At 37.2% G+C, this 25,666-nt stretch overlaps 1 protein-coding gene across 1 annotated transcript in view; it reads left to right on the top strand.

Moving 5' to 3' along the window:
* The window catches only part of VWA8 (von Willebrand factor A domain containing 8), a 278,032-nt gene that overhangs the window by 73,045 nt on the left and 179,321 nt on the right, over window positions 1–25,666 (top strand). Inside the window, exons 12-16 of the mRNA XM_067563174.1 lie at window positions 72–149; window positions 9,910–10,070; window positions 15,033–15,146; window positions 23,078–23,246; window positions 23,664–23,741. Coding sequence (XP_067419275.1) covers window positions 72–149; window positions 9,910–10,070; window positions 15,033–15,146; window positions 23,078–23,246; window positions 23,664–23,741 — 600 coding nt within the window. The remainder of the gene's footprint in view (window positions 1–71; window positions 150–9,909; window positions 10,071–15,032; window positions 15,147–23,077; window positions 23,247–23,663; window positions 23,742–25,666) is intronic.

Consider the following 25,666-nt stretch of genomic DNA (forward strand, 5'->3'; position numbering starts at 1 on the left):
TTTTTTCTTACCTCCTCACAGGATATTTTAAATGTAATTCCTTAATTCTTACTTTGTTTTTTACTTTATAGGGTTGTGGCAAAACAGTTATTGCTACGGAGTTTGCTGATATGTTGGGATACAACACAGAGCCTGTTATGCTGTATCAGGTAAAGTAAATTATACAGTGGCGTGTATGCTTTACAAATGGTTTGAAACATGACATACACAGGTTACAGATGAAATAAATTAGATGGAATCTCTGTGGGCCTGTCTACACTGGGAGATGGGTGACCAGATGTCCCAATTTTATACAGACAGTCGCGCTATTCAGGGCTTTCTCTTACATAGGCGCCTAGTACCCCCCACACCCTGTCCCAATTTTTTACATTTTAAAATTTTTTATCTGGTCACCCTACTGGGTGGCTCCGTCGATGCAAGGTATGCAAGTTATGTTCCATAAGTAACGTAATTGATGTTGATGTACCTTGCATCAAGTAGCTGTGCTGTCTTCACTAAGCTACGATGATGGGAGACTCCTTTCCTGTTGACATAGCTCACTCTTCTGATTGGTGGAGTACCAGCATCTGTTTAGCAATCGACTGAGCACATCCTCACCAGACCTGCTCAGTCGATTGGCATTGCATCGATTGCTGCAGCATGAATGGAGCTGCACTTGTAGACCAGCCCTTATTAAGGCTATAGCCTTTGAAAAATCACTCATCTAGGGAAAGAAGCAAAGGTAATGTAAGAAAGAAAGGAAAGTAGTTTTTGAGATACTTTGCACACTTGACTTCAGAATATTGAGCTGCAGAGTCTCTTCCGATTTGCAAGGTTACATAGAGGGATTATTATATAGAGTGTAATAAGGAAATCTAAGGAAGGTTACTGTGTGTATAAGGCCTGATGCTACTTCCAATGAGATCAGTAGCAAAGCTCACATTGACTTTAGGCTCTTAGTAGATAGTAAGAGAGAACTTCAGTGCATGGAGTGTAAGAAGATTTGTTCAGTAAAGTAAATTATGATATCTTTTAGCTGCAAAGAGCTGATAGCTGGTGCCGTGAATTGGCATAAATTAGTGTTATAGAGAAAAGATTTTTCCTTCTAGTGTTTGGATGATTTTCTCCTAAGTGTGTTTCCTGCCTTTAGGTCTGAGTGGTGGCCCATTGTATTGGCATATTTAGTGGCCTTGGAAGACCTTTTCCCCTTCCTTTTTTTGTTTGTCCATATCTAAGATCAGAAGTGACTTATGACTTGTAGGGAAAAGGGAGTAGAGAAAGATGCATCAAATATATACATTTTTATGTAAATTTACAATTTTTTCCTTTAAATAAATAATGTAAATGCCACAGTCTCTTTCAGTCCATCAGCCTAGCCATAGTTAATTGGCTGATTACCTGTGTGTTGTGTGAGACGTAGGTCTTGAGAATAGATTTGAAGAACAAGATTGAGGCTTTACAGAGCAGTTCAGGGAGGGGATGGAAAAAGGTACAGAGACATTTTTGGAAGAAGCTGACAAATGGATGGATCTGTAGGAGGCATGGGGCAATGACCTCACCACACATTAAGCAGTGTCTGGCTTGCAGGAAAAGGTGTTGGCCCCTTTAAGGGCTAGAAAGACAGTGACAGGCTGCGACAGCTTTAGAGCAGGTCATCTGACCCATTCCCACCCCTGGGTGGCCAGAAGTGAGGAGGGGACACAGCAGTGCAGGGAAAGCACACTTGTACCTGGATCAAGCAGAGCAGCACGCACCCTTCCTCCCTTGGATGTTGTTAAATAGCAGGTTTTGTCATAATGTGATGTGGGCATTGTTAGTTGCTCTTTTCTTGGGGGGCTGGGAAGGGCTTTATTTCTCACCACCAAATAGGCTAAGTCGAGGTGTGTGGGGGTTCCGCCATAACTGCAGCAGGTTGGGGGCTTAGTTGGGGCAAACGTGAATCAGGAGGTAGGCTATGATGTTGCAACTCATTGTGTCAGCGTGGATGTCCAGTGCAAGTACTTGCTGCAATTTAAGTCCATTGCTTCTTGTCTTATCCTCAGAGATTAAAAGAACCTTTTTTTTCACTCTCCTCCTTGTAACAACTTTTTTTGAACTTTAAAATGATGATCATTTCCCCTCTTGGCATTCTCATTTCCAGACTAAACAAACCCAGTTTTTCAATTTTTCCTCATAAGTCATGTTTTCTAGACCTTTATTCATTTTTATTGCTCTCGTCTGGACTTTCTCCAATTTGTCCATGTTTCCTGAATAGTGGCACCCAGACCTGGACACAATACTCCAGTTTAGGCCTTAAAAACATGTAGTAGAGTGGAAGAATTACTTCTTGTCTCTTGCTTACAACACTCCTTCTGATACATCCCAGAATGATGTTTGCTTTTTTTTTCAACAGTTTTACACTGTTGACTCATATTTAGCTTATGAACTACTATAACCCTCAGATCCCTTTCTGTAGTACTGCTTCCTAGACAGTCCATTTCCCATTTTGTACGTGTCCCCTTTATCTTCATCCCCTTCATCTCCAATATTCAGCTGAATGCTGGGCAGCCAACAATAGTCCCTTTTGTCACAGAGGCAGTATTGGCAACCCAAGTAGTCAAAAACCATGACTCAGGCCCAGCAAAACCATGAGATTGGCTTAAAAATCATGATGTTAACAAAAAGGTTTGATTCTTTATTTGTCTTCTTGTTTTTGAACATTTAAAGATCATGTTTTCAAGATTCTCTCCACAGCCATGGAGGCTAGAAACTATTTTTCCGTTTTTAAAAAAAACTCAGATTCTAATAATCATGCGACTCCAAGAGCTGGGGCTTTAAGAAGACTGTCAAATATCACAAGACTCATGATAACATAGTGATAGTTGACAACACTGCAGGGACCACTGTTGAATCTGGTTTCAGGCATCCTGGTGGCCTCTCTGCCTTCCTTCTCTGTGCCCCATCTGCTGATGCCTGGCCAGGCTGGAGCCTCCAGGAGGAGATGGCAGTAATGGCAGCTGGTATGGAGATGAAGGGGGCAGGGACAGGAGCTAAAGGGGACACAATGAGGGGACATATGACAAAGTTGGGCTTGTGGGCTGAAAGTGGACAAAAGTGGGGATAGAAATGAGGAAGCTAATGGATATAGGAGCAGAAAGAAAGAGGCTATCCCAGGTTCCCCCGCACCCTGAACAACTGCACAGGACCACTGCTTTTCCTTTCTTCACCCATAACATTGTCAGGCTGCTTCTGACTCTCTTCTTCCCACAACAACATTTCTGACTCTATCCTATAATCTCCCCCTCTGCCATAGCCTTTGACTCTTTCCAATACCATGCTCCCCACTGGTTTCTCTGACTGCCTGTTGTTCCCCTAAATTCCCACTTGCTTCTGAGGTATGCACAGAATAGGCTCTTGCCTACCTCACACTGCTGCCATGGATCAGGGGGATCTTGAGGTAAATCAGTGACTGTTTTCCACATTATCAAGAAATGCCATGCATGGAGCTGCTCAAAAAAGTGGAGAAGATTTTGGAGGATGGAAAGGGTTTAGGAGTTCAGTTTTTGGCTCTGTGGAATATAAATGGACAGTGTGACATTTAAAAGGAAATGTCAGCAAGATGGGCTTGGATGTAGGATTGGATAAAGAGAAACAATTTTTTCTTTCTAATATTCATGTTAACACAAACTGTGCGAAATTGCCCAAATATGAATCCTACATAAAAGCAATATTACAAGCATCGGCACAAATGCAAAATCTTCGGCACCTGGACATGTCTATTCATCTTTAATCAAAGGAGCGGGTTCTTTTCACTTCAATGACTGAGGCAGCTAGAGCCAGTGTTGTAGCCGTGTTGGTCCCACGGTATTAGAGAGACAAGGGAAGGGAGGTGAGGTAAAATCTTTTTTTGGAACAACTTGTGTTGGTGGGAGAGACAAGGTTTTGCGCTTACACAGAGCTGTCAAAGTTGGCCAGTGTAGTTGGCCCACCTACAATATTCCTTCCCAGAAGTGCTTTGCCTCTGCCGTAGCCAAGTATGGCAGCTTCTGAGGTACTACCTTTACCTACCACTGTTTCTTCTTGCTGAGGATCCCAGCAGTACATTTTCCTTTTCTTTGATTTTTCTTTTTCCTCTCTTTGTTTTCCTCCTTCCTTCATCCCTGCATCTCTCTCTCTTCTTTTCTCTTCAGTACAGACTACCTGAGCCTCTAGCTGGGGAGTTGCTGCATCTGGTGCCAGATGGTAGGTTGTAATAGATTCCTGCCAGTGTAACAAATGTGGGGGCAGCTTTTTTCCTCCCTCAGAGGATGGGCCCAAGTATGTTACTTGCTCAGAGGCCTCCAACCCCATCATGGTCTTGCTTGAACATTGTGAAGAGAACCACTGAACTGCCAAGTGCCCTGCGTGTGAATGGAGGGGTGGTGCTGGGAGGAAAAGGCTGATTTAAATTCACTTTTCAAATGACAGTGACATAAAAAGAAAGAGCTTTTTAAAAAAACTTATTCCAGAAATAAATTAATCTTTCTTGAAATTGCTAAATTATTGCTAGCAAATCTCAAATTGCAAACAATAATTTAAAAAAGGATATTTGCTCCTATTAGAATGGATAAATGTATTATTACATCCTGAAAGTCTGACTATGTATTTTCAAATAGTTCACTATTTGAGAACATTGGGTAATGTAAAGAATCATTAGACAAGTAAATATTATTATAAAAAAAGCAACTCACACAAACCCTGTTTAAAACTGAAATCTGGCATCTCTCTGCCTAGGGACCAAACTTAAATTTTAGATCTTCTACATGGAAAGGATGACAGGAACATGTTTGGAAGAATTGCAGATCCACACTTGATATCTGTTCTGAGTCTGGAAAGTTATTCCCTGGTTACCTTCTTTTGTCATTTTTCTGTCACTTAGTTCTGCAAGATAGAAAATGGCTGTAGGGTATTTCTCACAGCTAAGGCTTGATCCCCCTTCCATTGCCGCCTTTTTTCTTCTTGTCTATAAAAATAGGCCGTAAATAAAGGAACATGTAAAATATATATATTCCTTGTTCTTATAATATTGCTCTGATAATTTTTTCCTTATCCTGATATTTCTTTAAAAAGAACAAAAAATCCCTACTTCTCAAATGATCAGCCTGCAAAGAATCAGTTGATGGCTGAGAATCATCTGAAGGACTCTGCTTTGAATGAGTCATAAGTCAAATTAGCTTGTGTCACATCAACATCTGCAGGGAATTCCATATCTTCAAGGCATTCCATATATTCAGGCATGTCAATCAAATAAATGTTCTGGGAGAAGACTTCCAGCATTGACAAATGTCTGAATAAAACTGAAGAAAATCAACTCTAGAAAAACATTTCTTGAAGAAATATTTTTCTACAAAATACTATTGGTTTAGTTCTATTTACATTTATATTTGAGTTTTTAAGTGATGGATAGATCCAGCTTTCTCTTCCCGTTCTTATCTTGGGACTAGATGATGGAATTCAAACTCCTCTGCAAATTTATTATGCACATCATTTCCCATTCGTGCACAATTTTTCACTTTCAATGGGCTTATCTAGTATATGCTTCCCAGGGGATTGGTCTTTCTCTGCTGGAGGGCATAGGGTCAGATACAAGAATAGGTTGAATATTTCAGCTAACTGGTTTCAAGGGAATATGTGCTCTGTGGGGCTTGACAAATGAACTTACTCATGACAGATGAACCCTACCCTCTTTATACACAAAGGGAAATCTTTATCTGTGTACGCATTGTCAGGGTATTTACTCATCACCAATACAGGAAGCCAGTTGGTCTTGGAAATTTAGGAATGTGGCTACAAATACCCATGATCCAGGCAAAGTGTTTTTTTTTCCAGGACTCACCTCTAGTCTGTATGGATCTGCAGAAAGATAGGCAAGGACTTCCCATTTGGGAGTCCAAGACAGATAAAGCTGAAAATGAACTCAGTCACCTTATAAGATAGCTAAAACTTTCATTTTCAAAAGGGTATCTTTGATGCCTATGCAAAAGGGCCTGATCCAACTCCCACTGAAGTGAATGGGAGTCTTTCTATTGATTTCAATGGGAGATGAATTGGATTCTAAGGAAACAGAGTTTGCAAAGACATTTTTCTGACATTTTGGAATTATTAAGCCATATTTAAGTGATATTAATAAGGTAAACACATGACAATTTTTAAACTTGTTATTTAGTATACATATGGCCTGCCAGAATAGATGTGTATTTATTTTCTGTATAAAATAATTTAAAAATATATACTAGTGCTTTTTATATAACATCAACAATTATTATAAAAATAACATAATATTAAGACAAGATTAGTGTAAAGGATTATAACCGTTAAAACACAAATTGTCAATGTCATATGTCAAAATATACAAAGTAAATAGCCTTAAATCAAACTCTAATTAAAGTTCTCAAGCAACATTTTCTTACTTTGCCCATCTGCACATTTTGATTATCATTGGAAATATATTTTCATCAGTTTTTGTGTATGGTGAAATTGATGTTTATTGACACTTTTGATAAAAATCTAATCCTTCCACACCTAATCATAAGCACATCTCCAAAATATTTATCCAGTTTTTGCTGGAAATTACTAAGAATTTGAAACACCTAGGGATAAACTAAAAAAAAGTGGGAAATATCCGGTTTCTAAAAAAATAAAATAAATTTATGATATTAAGTAATTAGCATTGCATATCAATGTCATAATTTAATCTGATACTAGAACAACTATTAACTACATGAATTCATTCAAAAACTAAGCAATATAGATTTAATAACTCTATCAAATCTAATTTCACCATTTTGGGTCAGAAGAAAGTCTTTGTAGCTTCTTTAGGAGGCCAAAATGTCTTACCTTGATCCTAATCCTAAAATTTAATAACTTTTTGTGTGTCGCAAGTAATAACATAGACACAGAAGTATGCAATGAAGCAAATTCAGCCTGAAGAAATTGCAATTTTCCCTTCAGGCTTTTAACTCAATAGCTGTTAGAAAGTTCTGGGAAGAAATGAAATTTCCCATCATTTATTTCCTAAAATATCTTTAGAAAGAAAGCAAAAAAATAGAGATGGAGCAAGTTTTTACTTAGTGACCTTTGCATGACTCCCAAGGATCTTACGAAAATGACAAGAAGTATGTCCCCTAATCTTACTCCCCTTCAGCAACTATGGCAGTAGAAGCATCCCACTTAGCCAGTTTCCAAGTTTCCATTGCTTCACCAATACTAATGATTTTCTTGGCAATTCAGAGGCTAGAGTTTAGGTTTCTTACTTTTGATGCCAAGTTGGACTCACATTCTGCTAAGATTTCTCAAACAGAAAATAGGGATGAAGTAGTAGAGAAAATTTGTGAGGTCACTCAACAACAAATTGCTGGCTCAGTAGAAGAGACACCTTAGTAAAAAGAAATACATATTTGATATGTTTATAAAGGATAATCCTTTTCTGCAAAAAAAAAAAAAAAAAAATAGTGTTTGAGAATTATGTTAAAGCTACTACTATTTGAATATTAGATTTTTCTGAAACATTTGCAGGGGAGGAATGATTTAAGTCTTTTTTTTAAACCACTTTCGACTAGCAGTTCACAAACTGTTGTCCATAAAGAGCTGGCTGGTCATATGCTACTGGCGGCTGCTCTTCCTCATTTCCAGTTGCTTATGTGCATTAAAAGAGAGCTAAAAATAAATGAAATACTTTCCTAAAATTACTTTCCCACATAAGCAATTACTGTAGTTGTTGCAGGGATTTTATGCAGTCAGAAATGGGAGAAAAGGTGGTACATGAGAACAAAATGGGAGAGGAAGGCCTCCATGAGACAATATCTGCATTAAAAGACATCCGTTTCATGAAAAATTTTGGGATCTCCTGTTTTAGACTATTTTGATCCTCTTCTCTTGATATAAAAGATTTTCAGATTGCCTAATGAAAGTTCTTTCTATGTGGCATTCATACTATGAGTAGTTGTCAAATCACTTTTAGACAGAAGAAAAAGTAATGAAGCATGTATGAAGAATACATTGAAATATTTGGTGTGAAATAAAATAAAAAATCAAAGAATTAACCTCCTTAAAACACAGTGAAATACAAGAAACTTGAGTCCCAAGGGAAAAGGAATAACTTTGCTGTCTTATAACCCAAACCAGGCTTTACAAAGATTTGACTCAAAACAGAATTTTTTTTAAAAATGCAATTGTTTTTCAACTTGAGAGTATGACAATATGAAATATATTACTTGTATAATAAATAAATACCAATAAGAAATCCTTGGACAAAACACTCATAACTGTAACCCCATCACAGAAATTGAATAATTGAGAGAATTGGTAACAAGATAGTTTTTCATCTCCACATAACCAGATCAAATCCAATTCCAGTCATTTAGAATATGATGTGAAGTTTGATTTTATTTCTGAATTACACTTTATTGCATTCTGCTCTTTTGATTTTCTATCTTCTGCAAATTTAGGTTTTCCATTTGGGCTATTGGTGTCTGTCTTTGTGTGCTTCCCAGTATTAGTCTTAGCATAATAAATTCATACTACTCACTGTTAATTTCATTTCCAAAGAGGAGTCAGGTATAAAGTGGAATTTAATCTAATTTTGAATTATAGTGCATTCTCCTGTACAACATTTATTAACTATAGAATGTATAGAAAATTTCTGAAATAAATGGCAGTTCAAGGGCACAGAAATATTTGTGGTATATTTTCCTTTGTTTTGATAAAGATATGTTTCTCATTCTGTGTGTAGCCTGAATATTTCAGTAGTATAGCAAAATGGTGGATAAGTACAACAGTAAAAGGGTGTGTTCTTTTTTTATGGTGTTCTTTTTTTATGGTATTGAACCTTCAGAAACCTTTAGTTTATACAATTGTGGAAGCATCAAAGGAACAAGACTTTGCCCTGTTATTTTAAGACTGTTAAGGAAATACAGAAAGAGGAAATGATCCAGGCTGTATGATGTAATTTATTCTATTTTCATTGTTTTAAGTTCAAAGGGTTTACAGTTTTAAGAAGAATGTATGCAAAAGCTGCAATTGCAACAACAAATATTTTCCCCACCTCTGATTTTTAGGCTAAATGCTGTTCACAGCAAACAGACAAAGTTATAGGGTTATGCACTGGGTAGACCATCTGCAGTCTAAACAGGAGGAAAAAATTCATCTTCTAGACCATATGGTGGCCACTATGATTTCCTCCATAGCTACAGGGAGCACCTCCTATGAGGGAACAGCCAAAGAATATATAGGATAGCTGCTATGTTGACCCCCTCCTTTGGTTTGCTGTTGTTTTGTCTACAAAAGTACATTCTGTGCTAGGGAGCAGGGAGTCCATATGGAACTCTATTCCATTTTGTATGAGGTTCTGCATCCTCTGTGTGGGCTGCTGGTTCCTCGATTGCTTTACCCTTCTGTCACCACTTTAAATATCTCAATTGTATTTTATTTTTCTGGGCCTTAGAAACAATAGAATTTTAACCTGTGTTCATATCAGTGAAATCAGTGATTTAATGATAATTTCTGCAGAGACTTACAGCTGATGGTTTCTGCGTGAAATGAGTGACTTCAGTTCATGCCAGGTGACAATTACCGCTCCCTTCTGTAGTCAGAGCTTTATAGTTCTCAAATACATGTATCACATACAGAAAAAATTCCATTTAAAAATGCTTTTAAAAGTATCCCTTTTGTTGGAGTATTGAAAAAGCAATGTTAATGCCTCTAGAAACTAAATTTCCAGATCAGTTTATTTAAAACGCTGTGCATGTATACATCTAGAGTGCTGTGGGAAAGTGGTCAAAGATTTCTTGCCTAAAATCTATTTGGGTATTTTCCCCTTAAAAAACAAAATAAGGTACTTGCAAGTGAAATCAAGCTCTGATACATCAGTAAAATATCATTTAAATGCCTTCTTTTGATGATTGTTACCCACAGGATATGACAGCTCGAGATTTGGTGCAGCAAAGGTATACTCTTCCTAATGGAGACACTGCTTGGAGACCATCTCCACTTGTTACTGCTGCCTTGGACGGGAAGCTTGTTGTTCTTGATGGCATTCATCGTGTCAACTCTGGCACCCTAGCTGTTCTACAAAGGTTGGTATGGGAGCCCTGTTAAACAGTGTGCTTGAGACTTGTTTATTCAGGACATGCGTGCTGAGAAACTGGTGTCCTGTTTGCAAATACACAGCTGTGCCACTCCAAGAATATTGTAAAATTGCTGTCAGGGTATAAGCTTTTTACAGAATACATCATGTTGGAGAGCGGCAAGCCCAGAGTGTGTTATATAAACCTTTATTAGTATGGAAATTGCAGCTGTTTGTTTGGGCTGTATTGCTAACTGAATTAGAAAATGTATTTGTTTCTACTCTAGTGAAAGTTTTGTAGCTTAAAAATTAATTAGTTAATATTTGTAAAGTATTAAAGAAATTATAAATATTATTTGAAAATGCATTCTGCTTCTAAATGACTGATTTAATTATGCTCACACTGAAAAATGCTTTCTAGGAATTATTTAGTAAATTGATCAAAGGAATCTGGAAAAGGGGATGAACAGTGAAGTGGCAAAATTTGCAATGATACAAAATTATTCAAGATAGTTAAGTCCAAAGCTGAGTGCTAGAGTTACAAGGGGATCTTACTAAGCTGAGTAACTGAACGACAAAATTACAGGTGAAATTCAGTGTTGCTAAATGCAAAGTATCACACATTGGAAAACATAATCCTATACAAAATGATGGGGTCTAACTTAGCACTCAAAAAGAGATCTTGGAGTCATCATGGATAGTTCTCTGAAAATACCCATCCTTTGTGCACTGACAGTTGAAAAACTAAGAGAATGTTAGGAATCATTAGGAAAGGGATAGATAACAAGTCAGAACATATCATAATGCCACTATAAATACCCACCCACACCTTGAATACTACATGCAGTTCTGGTCACCCCATCTCAAAAAAGATATATTAGAATTGCAAACGGTGCAGAGAAGGGCCACGAGAATGTTTAGGGGAGATAGAACAGCTTCAGTAGAAGGATGAGTTAAAAAGACTGGAACTATTCCAGAAAACGGATGACTAAGGGGGGGATGTGTTAGATAAAATTATGTATAAAATCATTCATGTATAAAATTATGAATGGTATTGCGAAAGTGAATAGGGATGTGTTTTCCCCTTTACATAACACAAGAACTATGGTTCATCCAATGAAAATTAATGGGCAGCAGGTTTAAAACCAACATTAGGAAGTACTTTTTCACACAGTCAACCTGTGGAACTCATTGCTAGGGTATGTTCTGAAGACCAAAAATATAACTGGGTTGAAAAAAGAATTGGATAAGTTCATGGAGGAGAGATCCATCAATGGCTATTAGCCAAGATAGTCAAGGACACAACACCATGCTCTGGGGATTTCTAAACCTCCAACTGCCAGAAGTAACTGGCACTAGCCACTGTCGGAAGACAGGATACTGAGCTAGATAGACCACTGGTCTGACCCAGAATGGCCATTCTTATGAATTAAAAACAAAAATCCTAAAAGTTACACATAATAATGTAAATTGTATTATTAGTAAATAATTACTACTCATATAGAACCAAATTCTGGTACCTGAATAGTAAGTATCCTTCTCCATGAGTGATCACATTAATTGGGGCCACTTGTGGAGAAAAGCGCTAGTAAGCATAAATAAGGGGGTATCAGAATCTGCCCCATAATAAGGAGCCAAAAACTGCCTGTAGGAATGAAAATTTTCTTTTTACTTGGAACAAGTAAAAAATATTACTATTAAATACGCATATCTTCAATTCTTTTTGGTTTTCACTTTGTAACATCTTATAACTTTTAAAAAATTTTAAATCCAAATAAGACCTTCATCACTGTGCTTACGTATTTGATGCAAATATATGACAGAATTTGTAGTGCATAAACTAGAAAATTCAGTTAACATCTGAACTTTCTGAAAACTTAATCTCTTCTGATCTTCAGTTTTTTATTAGATACCAAGGTGATCCTTGCATGAGACATAGCTAGACCATTTTATTTTCAAACTGTATTTGTACCGTAATATGAAATTATGAAGATGGTAGTTCCAAATTACTTTTGGTCAAACCATGTCAGCTTCACTATAATTTGATAAACATAAAAATGTTTCCTTTGCTTCCTGTTCCTCTTTATTTTTCTTTGACTGAAATGATTTGAAAAAGAAAAACCGTGGGTTTTTGCTCTTTTTTGCTTCATGATATGTTGTCACAGACCTGAATAGTTTTTCGCTCTCTCTTTTCACACCTCTAAAAATATTATGCTTGTTTTGTTTTTCCTAGAAATAACAGGAATGCCAAGTCTTGTCTTCCTCTTTTTTGTTGTTGTTGGTGCACTTCTTGGATGACTCAGAAATGTATGTAGTAAGCTGTGAGACACAAGGTGGGTGAAGTAGTATCTTTTATTGGACCAATTTCTGTTGGTGAGAGAGACAAGCTTTTGAGTCACGCAGAGCTCTTCTTCAGGTCTGTGTGGCTTGAAAGCTTGTCCCTCTCACCAACAGAAGTTGGTCCAATAAAAAATATTAATTCACCCACGTTGTCTCTCTAATATCCTGGGACTGACATGGCTACAACTACACTGTATATAGGGAGCTTTGTCAGCCCGAAAAGGGGCAGTGATATTGAATCCTTCGTGTTCCACATTTTCAGTTTTTATTTGTGTTTTAAAAAAAAAAAAAAAAAAAAACAATGAAAAACCAGGAATTTGTCAGTGTTTGTTTTCCAAACATTAAAACCAGGATGAAATCAGGTTAAAAATAAAAAAAAATTAAGAAAAAGAAATCGGGAAAAATCAGGGGGAAAAAGGAAAACAAAAAACTATTGTAATGTACACATTTTACTACAATATAATTGAAACTTTTTTTTTTAATGTACAAAGATATATTTTGTCTCTCTCTGACCTAATAGTTTTTCCGGAAATCCTGGTTTGCTCATATAATTTTCTTCAAAATATCCTCACTCATGTTGAGCCTCCTGTTGTCTTGGAAGTAGTCCAACCTTGAAAATATGCGCTTTGAATCAATAGATCCAGGGGGTACACTCAAAGCTCACCAGGCCACTTTGCTGAAGTTGGGAAGAGCGTATTGATGATTGTTCCAAAAAAGGAAGCAAATCCAGTTTCACATTGTTAGGGTTAGGCAAGTTCATGTAAGTAGTAAATTCCCTTTCAGATTTGAAGTGTCTTCTTTAGTGGCAAATGGTTGAAACACTGTGGCATTATGGTCATAGTCTGAATCCTACAGTTCGCTTTCTTATTAAACGCCTTGTGTCGCTTGCTTTCAACATGCTTCCTTATTCTGTCAATGTGAACACTGACCTCCATGCTGCAGGACTTGCAGTGCAATGCATCCTCTTCACTCCCATCTTTACTTTTCTTGAAAATTTCTAAGCACTGATTTTCTTGTTGGCGTTCAGGCATAGATTTGCATCTTCACCCTGTGTTTACCTTATCTATCTGTAATGCCCCAAGGAGCTTACCTAGGTTCCTGGGACTGTATGTGCTGGTAGCTCAGGGAGAGGCACGCTATCTGGGGTAGGAAGGGGGAGCCAAGGGCAGACTTAGTCTGCTAGGCTACCTAGAGGGAGAGAGGAGAAACACTATGTAGAACAATGGGGGCCCCTGTTGGTTTGGGGAAGGATTGCAGGCATGCCTGCTCAGAGGAAGGGGCAGAGTCAAATGATTGACAAAGGGAAGCCCAGGAAGAAAAACTAGCCTGACCAATAGGGAATAGTGAGATGCCTCTGGGAACCCTGAACTCCATCATGGGGGAGAAGCCATTTTGGGGTAGTCTGGAGCCAGCCACAGAATGGGCAGGACTGGCTGTGTGGGGATCCAGAAGAACACTGGCCCGTCCATCCAAACCCATAAGGAGATTGGCACTAAAGGAGGTAGCCGGATGGATGGGGGCATTATATATCTTTATCTGTGGAGGATTGATTGTTTAAATTCAGCAGCACACTAAATGGATGCAAAGAAATAGGCAAGCAGTGTCTCCTTCTGAGCCAATCATTGCGCTATAGTAACGTTGTTTGATTTTCCAACCTCCATCATGTGTGTGTTCTGTGTTTTACATTGTAGAACTGCTTCAATCTCAGAGCTGCAGGAGAAAACAATCACAAAAAGCTTTAGTGTTTAACAAAAATAAGTATCCAAAAAAATACTGAGCAGATTGATAAATGGGTGAAAATCAGTAAAAACTGAAAACGTGGAACACTATGAATCCTTAACAAAAAGAGCTTTTCTCTCAAGTTTTGTAGTTAAATAGGTGTTAATAAAACCAACAGTCTAAATAAAAATTATTTCTTCTCTTTCTGCTAGGTTTCACTTCCCTGGTATCTGTGCTGTCATGCTCCCTGTTAGTTCTCCATTCATCCAGAAAGTTTTTGAAGTAGACAAGATCTGAAATTCTAATATAAAAACTTAAGCAGAACCCCATCTTTAATAATAAACAAACTTGCAAAGACCTGTCATGCCTTCTTCATGCATTACAAAAAAAGTAGGACAGGGCAGGGCAAAAGCCCATTTTTTTCTCTTGTGTGTTTTGTTTTGTTCACCTCTGATTCTTTTCAGTTTCACTAACAGAATGTATATCCATTACGATAACTACCAAAATGTATTGCGTTTAGGAGCATAATAGAAGTACAGTACTGTGAACCAGTCAGACAAAAATATTCTGAATTTCATGCCATACACAGTGAGGGTTTAATGGAAAGTCTTTGTGTATGATCTGTAGTGGTTTGTTTATCTCTGAAAAAAAATTCTGTCATAAATGATGTTATGTACGGTAGTTACAGAAAATATTTTCCATTCTTTCTTGAGCATACCATTTAACTGGCGTTTTTCTCATCACAAGGTCCTTCGCTGAAAGCTTATAGGTCCCAATTTTTGTTGTTTACTTGGGCATAGAAATTAAGACTTGTTGGCTGGAATTCCTCATTAAAGTAATATTAGTTGAGATAACTGTAAAAACTAAGGCAATTAAATGCTAGATTTTTATTTTCTTTTAAATTCCCGAACAGACTAATCCATGACAGAGAACTGACCCTTTATGATGGCACCAGATTACTAAGGGAAGATAGGTATCAAAGTTTAAAAGAAGAATTGCAGCTCTCAGATAAGGAACTACACCAGAGGTAATTTGTTAGACACTAACATGGTATGCAAAGTACTTTGTATGTGATTCAGGTTGTAAAGAGTCTTCTGTTTCATTGCTTGATGTTACTAAGGTTTCTTGCAAGATGCTTACTTTTTAAACCAGTAATAGAAACTGGTTTTAATACCTGTATCCTCATACTTTTTTTGTTAGCATGAGAAGAAAAATCTCAGAACATAAACTTAAAGCAAAATCATTAAAATATCCTAGCTGAGAGAGATTAAAGAAACAATATTAATATATAAAAGTTTAGACATATAGGGTATGTCTACACAGCAAAGAAAAACCGGCAGCTGGTTCGTGCCAGCCAATTTGGGCTCATGAGACTCAGACTGCGGGGCTGTATTTTTGCTGTGTAGATTTCCAAGCTCTAAGACCCTGTGAGGTGGGAGGGTCCCAGGACTTGGGCTCCAGCCTGAGCCTAGAAGTCTACACATCAGTGAAACAGTTCAGAAGTCTGAGCACCATGAGCCCGTGTTGGCTGGCCTGGGCCAGCTGTGGTTTTTTCTTTGCCATGTAGATATACCCCTAGATGCACTACATTGTTTTGATGCATTTTATTAAGAAACATTGAGTTAAATAAAAAATGGTTGAATATTGTAATTTATTATTTCTTTCGAAAGATTAGCTAGAAAGATGGATGTTGTTAAGTATTAACATGGAGCAGGAAATCCTAAGGATGGTTTTGGAACTGTGATGCTAATTCTTCTTGCTTTTTCACTTCAAGTTGTCTGCTAGAAATATGCTCAGTGTTGAAATATTTCAAGTCTTTTGATGGTCAGACAGTTACACAGTCATAATATTGTCTTATTTCAGTTAATTGCTAGGATTCTATTTTATATTACCCAAAACAAATATTATCTCTTATGTAATACTATCTTACATAAATTCTGAAGAGCTAAATCTGGTATAATTCTTAGATGACACTACAGTTTAAATAATGTGGGTTTTATACTTATCGTGATAAATAACAATACTTGTTTTACAGTGTCCAAGAGCAATAGCTGATATTTACAACGTACAGGGTGTAACCGGGTTCTTGGAATAGATCACACTGATAATGCCACACTCTGGGCAGACTGCAAGAAATACGACAGACAATCCCAAAGCTGGTGTTTTACTTTGTAATTAGATTAATCAAACCAGGAACAAAAGAGCTTCTGCAATACCACACTGGTTAACCAGAAGCCAAACACAGTTCCCTTTAGGTATTCCAGTTCTTGGCTCCCATCCAGGCAACCCAATCTAATACAGTGAGAGGTTATTGAAAACCCATTTCACTACAAGTGAATTCTTTCTAGTCCTAAAGGATCAGACACATATCCCCAGGTCAGTATGAATCTATGATCTTACCCAAATACCATGCTGTCAGCCAATCCTTAGTAAACTAACTAAAGATTTATTAATAAAAGAAGAGAGTTGTAAATGGTTAATATACCATATACATACAAATGATTGCAAAGTCCTTATATCAGGTTTGTTGCAGTGATGGAATAGACTGCTGGCTTGTAAAGTCTCTCCAGCAACTTCCAAAAGATTGGAGGGTCCTCAGTCCATAGTTCTTGATGGTCCACAGTCCAGAGAATTAGAGCAGGAAAGAGGCAAAATGGAATTGTCTCAGGGGTCTTTTATATCCTTTGCCATGCACATGGAAATTTACTGTCCCAAACAAAGCCCACAGACCCCCTATGTAGAAAGTTACTGGCTGAAGATGGAGTCTAAGGTCACAGGAGCATATAACATGCTCTTTTGCTGAATCACAGGAGGTGACCATTGGCTTCTTGCTGTCTGATGCATCCTCAGGAAGAGCTGTCTGGACAGGATTAGTTTCTTCAGTGGCCCATTGTGAGAATGGAGGATCCTTGATAGGCCATCAACACTTACCTGTCTGGCCTTTATGTAAATTCTATCCAGGGAGTATCACCCAGAAATAAAACACATGTTTAAGATATAAGTACATAGCCAATATTCATAACTTCACATACAAAGATGATACATGTCTATAAACAAGATAATCATACTTAGTGAATCATAACTTCTTCATCGAGCGGTGTCCCTGTGGGTCCTCCACTTCAGGTGTCTGGTGTGCCCTTGCGTCCGGATCAGAGACTTTCGTCTGCAGTTCCCATTTGGGTTGCACATGCTGTTAGCGCCTTGAGCCGCGCCCGCACTACCGGAGTCCCTCAGTTCCTTCTCAACTACCTGTGGTCCGAGACAGAGCCGCAAGGTCCACTTGGGCACTATAGCTGCCTTCCATCTGCAAATAGCAGACAAGACACCACTCGATGAAGAAGAGAAGGTTACTCACCTGTACAATAACTGAGGTTCTTCGAGACGTGTGTCCCTGTGGGTGCTCCCTTACCTTCCCTCCTCCGCTCTACTTCGGAGCCCGTACCTGTTATTGCATCATGGTAGAGAAGGAATGGAGGGATTCAGGCTGCGCAATCACGACCCAAACAGGAGCTGTGGACGAAAATCTCCTATCCAGACGCGAGGGCACGCCAGACACCTGAAGTGGAGCACCCACAGAAACACGCATCTCGAAGAACCTCAGTTGCTGACAGGTGAGTAACCTTTTCTTTTCCATTGACACCTCACATGACATACTTTGTACAGAATTTGTTGCAGTTGTATAACAATGGTAGCAACAATGATACAAATGGTCATCTTTCTTATACACAGCATCACACAGGGCATTCTGGTTTGCCTGTAATTAAATCAGAGTCTTGTGTGTAGTAGGAAAAAACACATTAGGGGTTGTATGTCAACTATATTATGGGTACAATTGCATCGGTCTTTTGTATAATACAATATTTGGAATCTGTAGTAAAATACAAAAAATCTTCTGTTCTCTGTATTTCCTTATAACTTTAACCTCAATAATAAGGTGACCCTTGGTAGTAAATTAGGTGAAATGAAACATATCTTGTGCCCTGGGAAAGGCAATTGATACTACTTTTCTTGATTGCCCAATTAGACCCTGTACTCTATGAATGTTAAAACTGAATTTCTATTTTTAATGAAACCTCTTTGATCGGTTGATATATCAGACATGGGAGAACAGCCTCCAACCAATGAGCCAAAACTTTGTCAAGAATTCTCAAATCCAAATTGATTGGGGGAGATTGGATGATATGGGGCAAATTCCTTAGGGACTTTTCCTTTTTAAGAATAAGAAAAACGGAGGCATTTTTAGAGGAATTGAAGAAGGGATCCTCTTCTAGAGAAGCAAGAAACATTTGAGCAAATCTTTCAAGTGATCTTTCCATCTGTAAAAGGATTAATAGTAAAGTAAGCATGATGGGAAATGTTATACCTGCTTTCTTTTAGTTACTTTAATTAGCCATTAACATTTTCAAATATCTGGATACCTATTCAATAATAAGAACACATATGCTCACCCAGAGTAAATCTGTGCTATTTAAAATACTGTATAATCTGACACGTCATGAAAATTTCCAAAGCTGATAAGATGATTCTTCTGGCAGAATAACAACTGCTTTATTTTAACCTCACTCTATTTATTTATTTATTTATTTACTTTTAGAGGGGAGGGTGCAGGAGAAGGAAGAATTACACAGGCCAGGTTATGAGCTAGAGAAATGACATGTCTTCATGGGAGTTGGGACATTTTTAGTTAAGAAGGGGGCAGAATTTGAAGGGTTGGGTGGGATGGTGGCACGTTATTTGTTTAGGTTACAAAAATCAAATGAGATACTACACTGACTTCTGGTTTTGCAAGCTAAAAATCATAATTTTATTCCGGAATTAAATTTTTTGAAGAATGTATGTTAACTCCTCAAAGAGCTAATAAAATATATTTCTGACTCAAAAGATCCTGATTTATGCCCTCAGTTACATTTTTGCTTTATGTTCTACCATGTTACTACTTTCATAGTCTGCATTAGTTTTTTAAAACAGGGTTTTCATGCCAATGCAGGTGGGTGGGATGACTCTGGTAGACATGACATGAGCACAAGCAGCTGATTTGTGGTTGTGAGGATGGAGGATACTCATTGGCCAGTTGAAGGCTAGCTAGCTAGCAGCCTGCATTGAAAATTTTTTCCACTGGCCTTCTCTTTAGCCAGTTGTGCTGTGTTATTAGCAAACAGTCCAGGTAAAATTGAATTCAGTCATGCAGGAAAATTTATTTTGTAGATTATGGATAATGGTGGAAGCAATGTATGCCGGCAATGAGGAAGGGGGAGTTAAACTTAAAAAGACTTTCTACGTATACAGAAATTGTTGCTGCACAGTTTTAGCTATTAATAGAATTGTATGATTCACTTTGTTGAACTAGTTCTGAGTGAAGAAATGCAGTCACTTAAAATTGATTCACAATGTGTATCCAGGGTTTCTGTGTAGAATTTTCCTACATAATCATCTTACATATCTACACTGAGGCAGATACTTTAAAGGTGGCATTCCATAATTATAAATACAGTTGGAAGATATAGGGCAAAGAACTAGTTTTTCTAGGATACAGTGTTGTAATTTGTTTGGATGGTTGTTTTAGACTTTTCCACATATTAGGCATTTAGTATGGTGAACAGAAAGACTACTATTAGAGAAAAATATAGAAATGTTTATATAATCAGATCTGCCTCAAAAATGAAAGCAGTCGATTATAATGCATGTGTAGTCTGAACACCCTTAAGGCAGTGAATTACTGTCCATGTGACCAGGCTGAAAGAGAGCACATACAGCAGAGGAGACAAATATAATGTGGCAGAATGTGAATTTTGTAGAAAATAGAAGCTCAAGTATTGTTTACTTTTAACTGCATATATTCACCAGCTTTTAATTCTGAGTAGTTTATTTTCACTTTATTTTTGTTCATTTAGTTTAGTGTATTTGAACATGTACTAAAGCAATCTGTTATTTAAAAAAACCAAAACAGTAATCTAAGCCAGTGTGTTATACATTGCAGAAAAGTAAAAAGGAAACAAATGTTTGATAACTTTTTATTCTGGCAGGGATAAATGATGGAATATTTGAAAAGATGCAGTATAGCTTTTCCCTTTAAACGTATGTCCTCCATCTTAAGCCACTTTAAATTAATGTTATAGTTAAGTTTGTGTTGTCCGTACATGAACTACCTAATTATTTCATACACAAACACCTAATCTTTTGATGTACAATTACATTCTCACGTGACGATACTCCTTTGTAAAAGATCACCACGCATGCCTTTGTTCTCATTTTATTTTCAATAGTAAACGATGGTTTGTGAAACTGTAGAAGAGGAAAAGACAAATAAATGAAAAGTTTATGTGAGGTGGCAATGGAATACGATCTATCTGCCAAAAACAAGAAATCAGTCATTAGCATTGTGCTGGTGAGACTGCATTCTCTGCTCGACCTTTAGTGAGGTTATGTTCTGTAAGATTCTTCTTACCCACTGGTGGAGATAAAAAGACTGAGGCCCATGCTAACTCCTAGGGTTTCGTGATGTCCCCTGGTTGTCTGACATACAGGTTGAACAAGCAAGAGGGAAAGGATGAAGCTCTCTGGTATTCAACATTAATAAAGTGTTATCCCTCCAGCAAGTTTTATTCTAAGTCTTAGTGTGTTAGGCTTTGAGGTTACTTACATCGCTTCTGTCTGCAGAGTGATCAAATGTGGCATGGACTTAATAAACACAGGTCCACAAAGAAACCGGGGCTACAATGGTTTAGAGCCTGATCCTTCAGGGTACTGAACAGCCTCATTTCCAGTTGACTGTAATGGGGCTGGAGGAGTCTCACCGCCTTGCAGAAATAAGCCCTTTTGTTTTTAATAATAATTAAATACTTGGCTTTACATTTTCAAGAGATTGTACAAACATTCATCCAAACAACACCCTTGTGAAGCAGATGAATGTTGTTCCCATTTACACACTGGGAAGCTGCAACAGATGTTGTGACTTGCACAAGGCCACAGAGCAAATGATGAAGCGGAGAATATACAAATACAGTGCTCAATAGATAAAATTAATGAGAACAAAAAGAGAAATGCATTTGTAGATAGCTTTCCAAAGTGCAGTACCTTTTACTGTTATAAAGCCTTCTTAAAGGAATGGCTGGTTTATTAAAAATTCCTTGACCAGGGAAAATTTCTATTTGTAAGTTATTAAAATATGCCATTTAAAAATTCAAAGATTTTTTTGGAATCCTGTTGCTGGTAGCTAATTCAGAAATAATGGATTCAATCCTCAGATGTACTCTTTATCGCTGAGAGGAGCTGGGGGCAATGGGAGAGCTGTTTGTGTCTCTCCATTCCGGATCTTGGGCTCATCAGAACAGCTCAAAACTGCATCCAACCGGCCATACTCTCAAAGAGGATTGCCATAGTGCACTGTGTGCTGACTGTGTTATCCATCTCTCTCACTCCTTGCCACATGCCAGAGTGCCCCCAGCTGAGATAATCTGGCTGTGTTTTGGATGTTTTATGAAACAGGAGCATCGTGAAAGGGCCAGGATGGAGCTCAATCTATGTTTAATATTTTTTATTAATAATGAAAAAAAGAGGTGAATCTAAAATTAAACATGGCTTATCCTATCTTCAAAACAGTTTCTTCTAGATAATGTTGGTCACTGTTCCTTGACCTTTTCTGTGCAGAGTGACAATGACATAACCCATTGGTTCCTATTTCACATGATGTTTTCAGACATTTCCTTCTAGTTTTATCAGTCAGGGAGTAGCTTCTAGGTTTATGACTTTAGGCTGAGAGTAATGGATGCCACCCACTTTTTGTGCTTTAATCTGGGATTCTTTTTTTCAAGGGTGTTCACTGTATATGCTGTGTTGTATCAGAATCCTTGTTGTATCTACCATATCTGCCATTTAAGCTGTCCATTGTGTAATTTAAATTGAAGGGTTAAAATCTGCCTCCGATTACCCTCTTTACACCCGTCATTTTCCCCAGAGAGTAACCAAAGGTGGAATTTGGCCCAAAATATTCTAATTTCAAACACAACTATGTGCAGAATAACATATGATACTAGGGAGTAGAAATATAAATGAGCTCATTACAATTTTCTCATTTTTTGATACTAAATTATTTGTCTCGAATTGTAATTTTGAGGTGTTGAGTAAATATTAGTCCAAAGTGTGCCATATTGCAGCATCCAAATAGTTTACATCTGAGTTGCTAATAATTACTTTTATGAACAGTTGCACTTGGAGACCGCAAGTGAAATCAGGGTCACATTATGCTAGGCACTGTATAGAAACATATGAAAATACAATTCCTGCTTTGAAGATCTTATAATCTTAATAGGAAAGACAGACAAAGGATGGGAGATAGTATCGTCCCCATTTTAGAGATGGGGGACTGAAACACAGAGAGTTTTAACTGATTTGCCTGAAGTCAAACAGGAAGTCGATCTGTGATAGAGCTGAGAATTAAACCCAGATCCTCCTTATCCACAAAATTATCCTTCCTCTCTGTCTAATTGAGTAGAAGAAGTTACCCATTATTGCTGCTTCAAAAGATATTGTTGTCTCCCTGATCTGTCCTTTAGTCATACTGTTTTAGGTGATACTCTTGGAGAATGTTTCAAAACCCATCAAATTTGTAAATTTTGTCTATTTCAGACATACAAAAGAATAAACAAATAGTAGCATGGTTACTAGTATATGCTCAACTTGAAGCATGCAGGTCATGCTGCAGATGAAGACAAAACTTGAGGCATGACAAATTACGGGAGATATATTTAGTTTTTTACATTGCTAATTACATTATGCAATTTTTGTCAGTTTTGATTTTTGATATGTTGCATTGCAAATGTCCTGAATAGAAATTGTGGCTATGGCTTAATACAATAATTCACTTGAAGATTAATTGTACCTCAGATGGAGTTTGTAAGTTCAGATTTGTTACTTGCCGCTTCAACTGGGTAATGCATTTTAAAAAATATTTTCTTGCAGGTCCATTTTTCCGATCCATTCCTCATTCAGAATAGTTGCTTTGGCAGAGCCTCCTGTCATAGGAAGTAGCACAAAGCAATGGTTGGGCCCAGAGTTCCTAACTCTGTTTCTCTTCCATAATGTTCAGTCCTTAACCAGGAATGAAGAAATTCAGATTATTAAAGAAATGGTGAGTACTTGAAATGCTTTGACCAGTTATTAATATTGGTTCCTATTTAAAATGCTGAATATGATTATGAACTGAAATTTTTTAATGTACAGTAAATATATTTCCATTTCTTATATGATATGAAATCCTATCACATAGCATAAGTAAATAGTTGATTTTTAAGTCTAGGATATCTTCTACTGGAATTAGTATAAATTTGTTTTGTACTCATGGTAGTTTTTATTCAGTATAGTCTCATTTTTTATTACACAATTATTCCTTTTTGATTATTTAAAATAAATATGTATGCACTACATGTATGCGTGCTGTGTTTACAGTAGTGGTGTGTGTGTGTGTGTGTGTGTGTGTGTGTATAAATAACATATTTACACATAAATATGAAATATATATTAAATACTTTTTTTGTCTTTTAAACAGATTCCAAATGTGCCGAAAGTTGTGGTGGAACAGTTGTTGTCATTAACACACAAGCTTCGGGAGACAAATGACCCCACAGTGAGTCCAGTTTTTCAAATTTGCTTTCTGCTTGTCTTTATATGTGTATCTGTTTTCAAAGTCAGTGTGTTATCTCTGCTCAACAAAGGGATTATTTTCTCCAGCTCGTGAGGGTGCTTCCTGTTTCCTTAAATTCTTGCTTTATGCTCACCTATCTTGACCAATGGAGGCTGGATTGGACTTGTTCTGGAGTGCCCCCCTTCAGTTCTTGCATGTCTTTAGGAGCAAAGCTTGCTATCACTACAGTACTCTTAGACCCTGCCTGAATGGGATTTGGGAAACCAGCTCTGGAAATCCAACACCGGTTTCTTGTGCTATTTACATGTGGCAACTTCTTTATTTTTAATATGCTCCTTTAGGACCTGATTAAGCAAATCCCTTAAGCGTGCATGTAATTTTAAGCATGTGCTCAAGTTCCAGTGAAGTCGTGCAGTGATATGCACATCATAGTCAATGAGAGTTAAGCAAATGCATAAAATTAAGCATGTTTGTAAGTGGTTTCTTGAATAGGAATGGACTTAAACACATTCTGAAGTGTTTTATTGAATAGAGATGGACTTAAGCATGTACTTAAGTGGTTTGCTGAATTATTTAAAATTGCATCCCCTAAACACATATGTGTACTACAGTGTTTTAGTAATTGTAAGTAGCTGGGGTTACTCAGGCAGGGAGGACTATCTAACAATTAGAAAATGCAGACAGGGAGTTAGGGAGATGGGAAAAAGAGGAAAGGGTCCAGAACTGCTAGTAATATTACTGTGGTAGGCAGTTCTGTGAAAGCAATAATGTTTAAAAAAAAAATTACTTCTGATACAAAAACCACAAAACTCTTCTAAAACAAACCACAGAACTCTTTTAAAACTGATACAGTCAAGACTCAGTTTTAAAAATTAATTTCAATGGCAACTAAAATAGTGTGTTGTTTTTCTTTTTGTCATAAAAAGTCTAAAACGTTTTTAGTGGACTCACCCAATTTAAGTGTGTGGATGTGCACATGTAACTTGGTTAGGTTAGGTAAATTATACATCGTAATCCTCTTTCCTCTACTCTCATGAGATTAGCACCAGTAATAGTTTTCCACCATTTTACAGTTTATATTTTTGATTGGCTGCATTTCAGGAAGAAATAAAGTGTTCTGTCCACAGCTTGTCAGACAGCAATTTTGTATCAGATGAGGTGAAGTATTTTGCAGTCCATTAGTAACGAAGGAAGACATTAGAGATAAATATTTTTAAATCAGCAGGCCTGGATAACTTCCATCCAAGACTCCTAAAAAAGGTGGTTGAGGAGATTTCTGGCCTGCTATTGTTCATTTTTAATAACTCTTGGAATACTGGGGAAATTCCCCAAGATTGGAAAAATATTAATGTTTGAATATTCCAACAGTACAAGTGAGATGACCTGGGTAAGTGTAGGCCTGACATCAATCCGAGGCAAAATAATGGAAAAGCTGATACAGAATTCAGTTAATAAAGAATTGAAGGATAGGAGTATAATTATGGCTAGTCAACATGGTTTTATGGAAAAATAGGTCTGTCAGAAAAAACTCATTTCATTCTTTGATGAGATTACAATTTTGCTTGATATAGTAAAGTGCGAGAAGTAATATATATAGACTTATTTTGTCAGGCATTTGAATTAATACCATATGACATTTTAATTAAAAAATTAGCATTATAGCAATAGGGATTACACATACTAAATGGATTAAGAATTGGCTAAATGACAGGTCTCAAAAATTAGTTATCAGTGGGGGAAGCATCATTGAATGAGGTATCTTTAGTGGGGTTCCTCAGGGATCGGTGCTAAGCATACAGCTACAATTTTTTTCACCAGTGATCTAGAAGTAAATATAAAATTTGTGGATGACAGCAAAGATTGATGGAATGATAAATGATGATGAAGACAAGGCAGTCATTCAGAGT

The sequence above is a fragment of the Emydura macquarii genome, unplaced genomic scaffold (assembly GCF_026122565.2).
Source record: "Emydura macquarii macquarii isolate MOO-44397 ecotype Brisbane River unplaced genomic scaffold, CSIRO-AGI_Emac_v2 contig_2473, whole genome shotgun sequence".
Taxonomy (NCBI): Eukaryota; Metazoa; Chordata; order Testudines; family Chelidae; genus Emydura; species Emydura macquarii.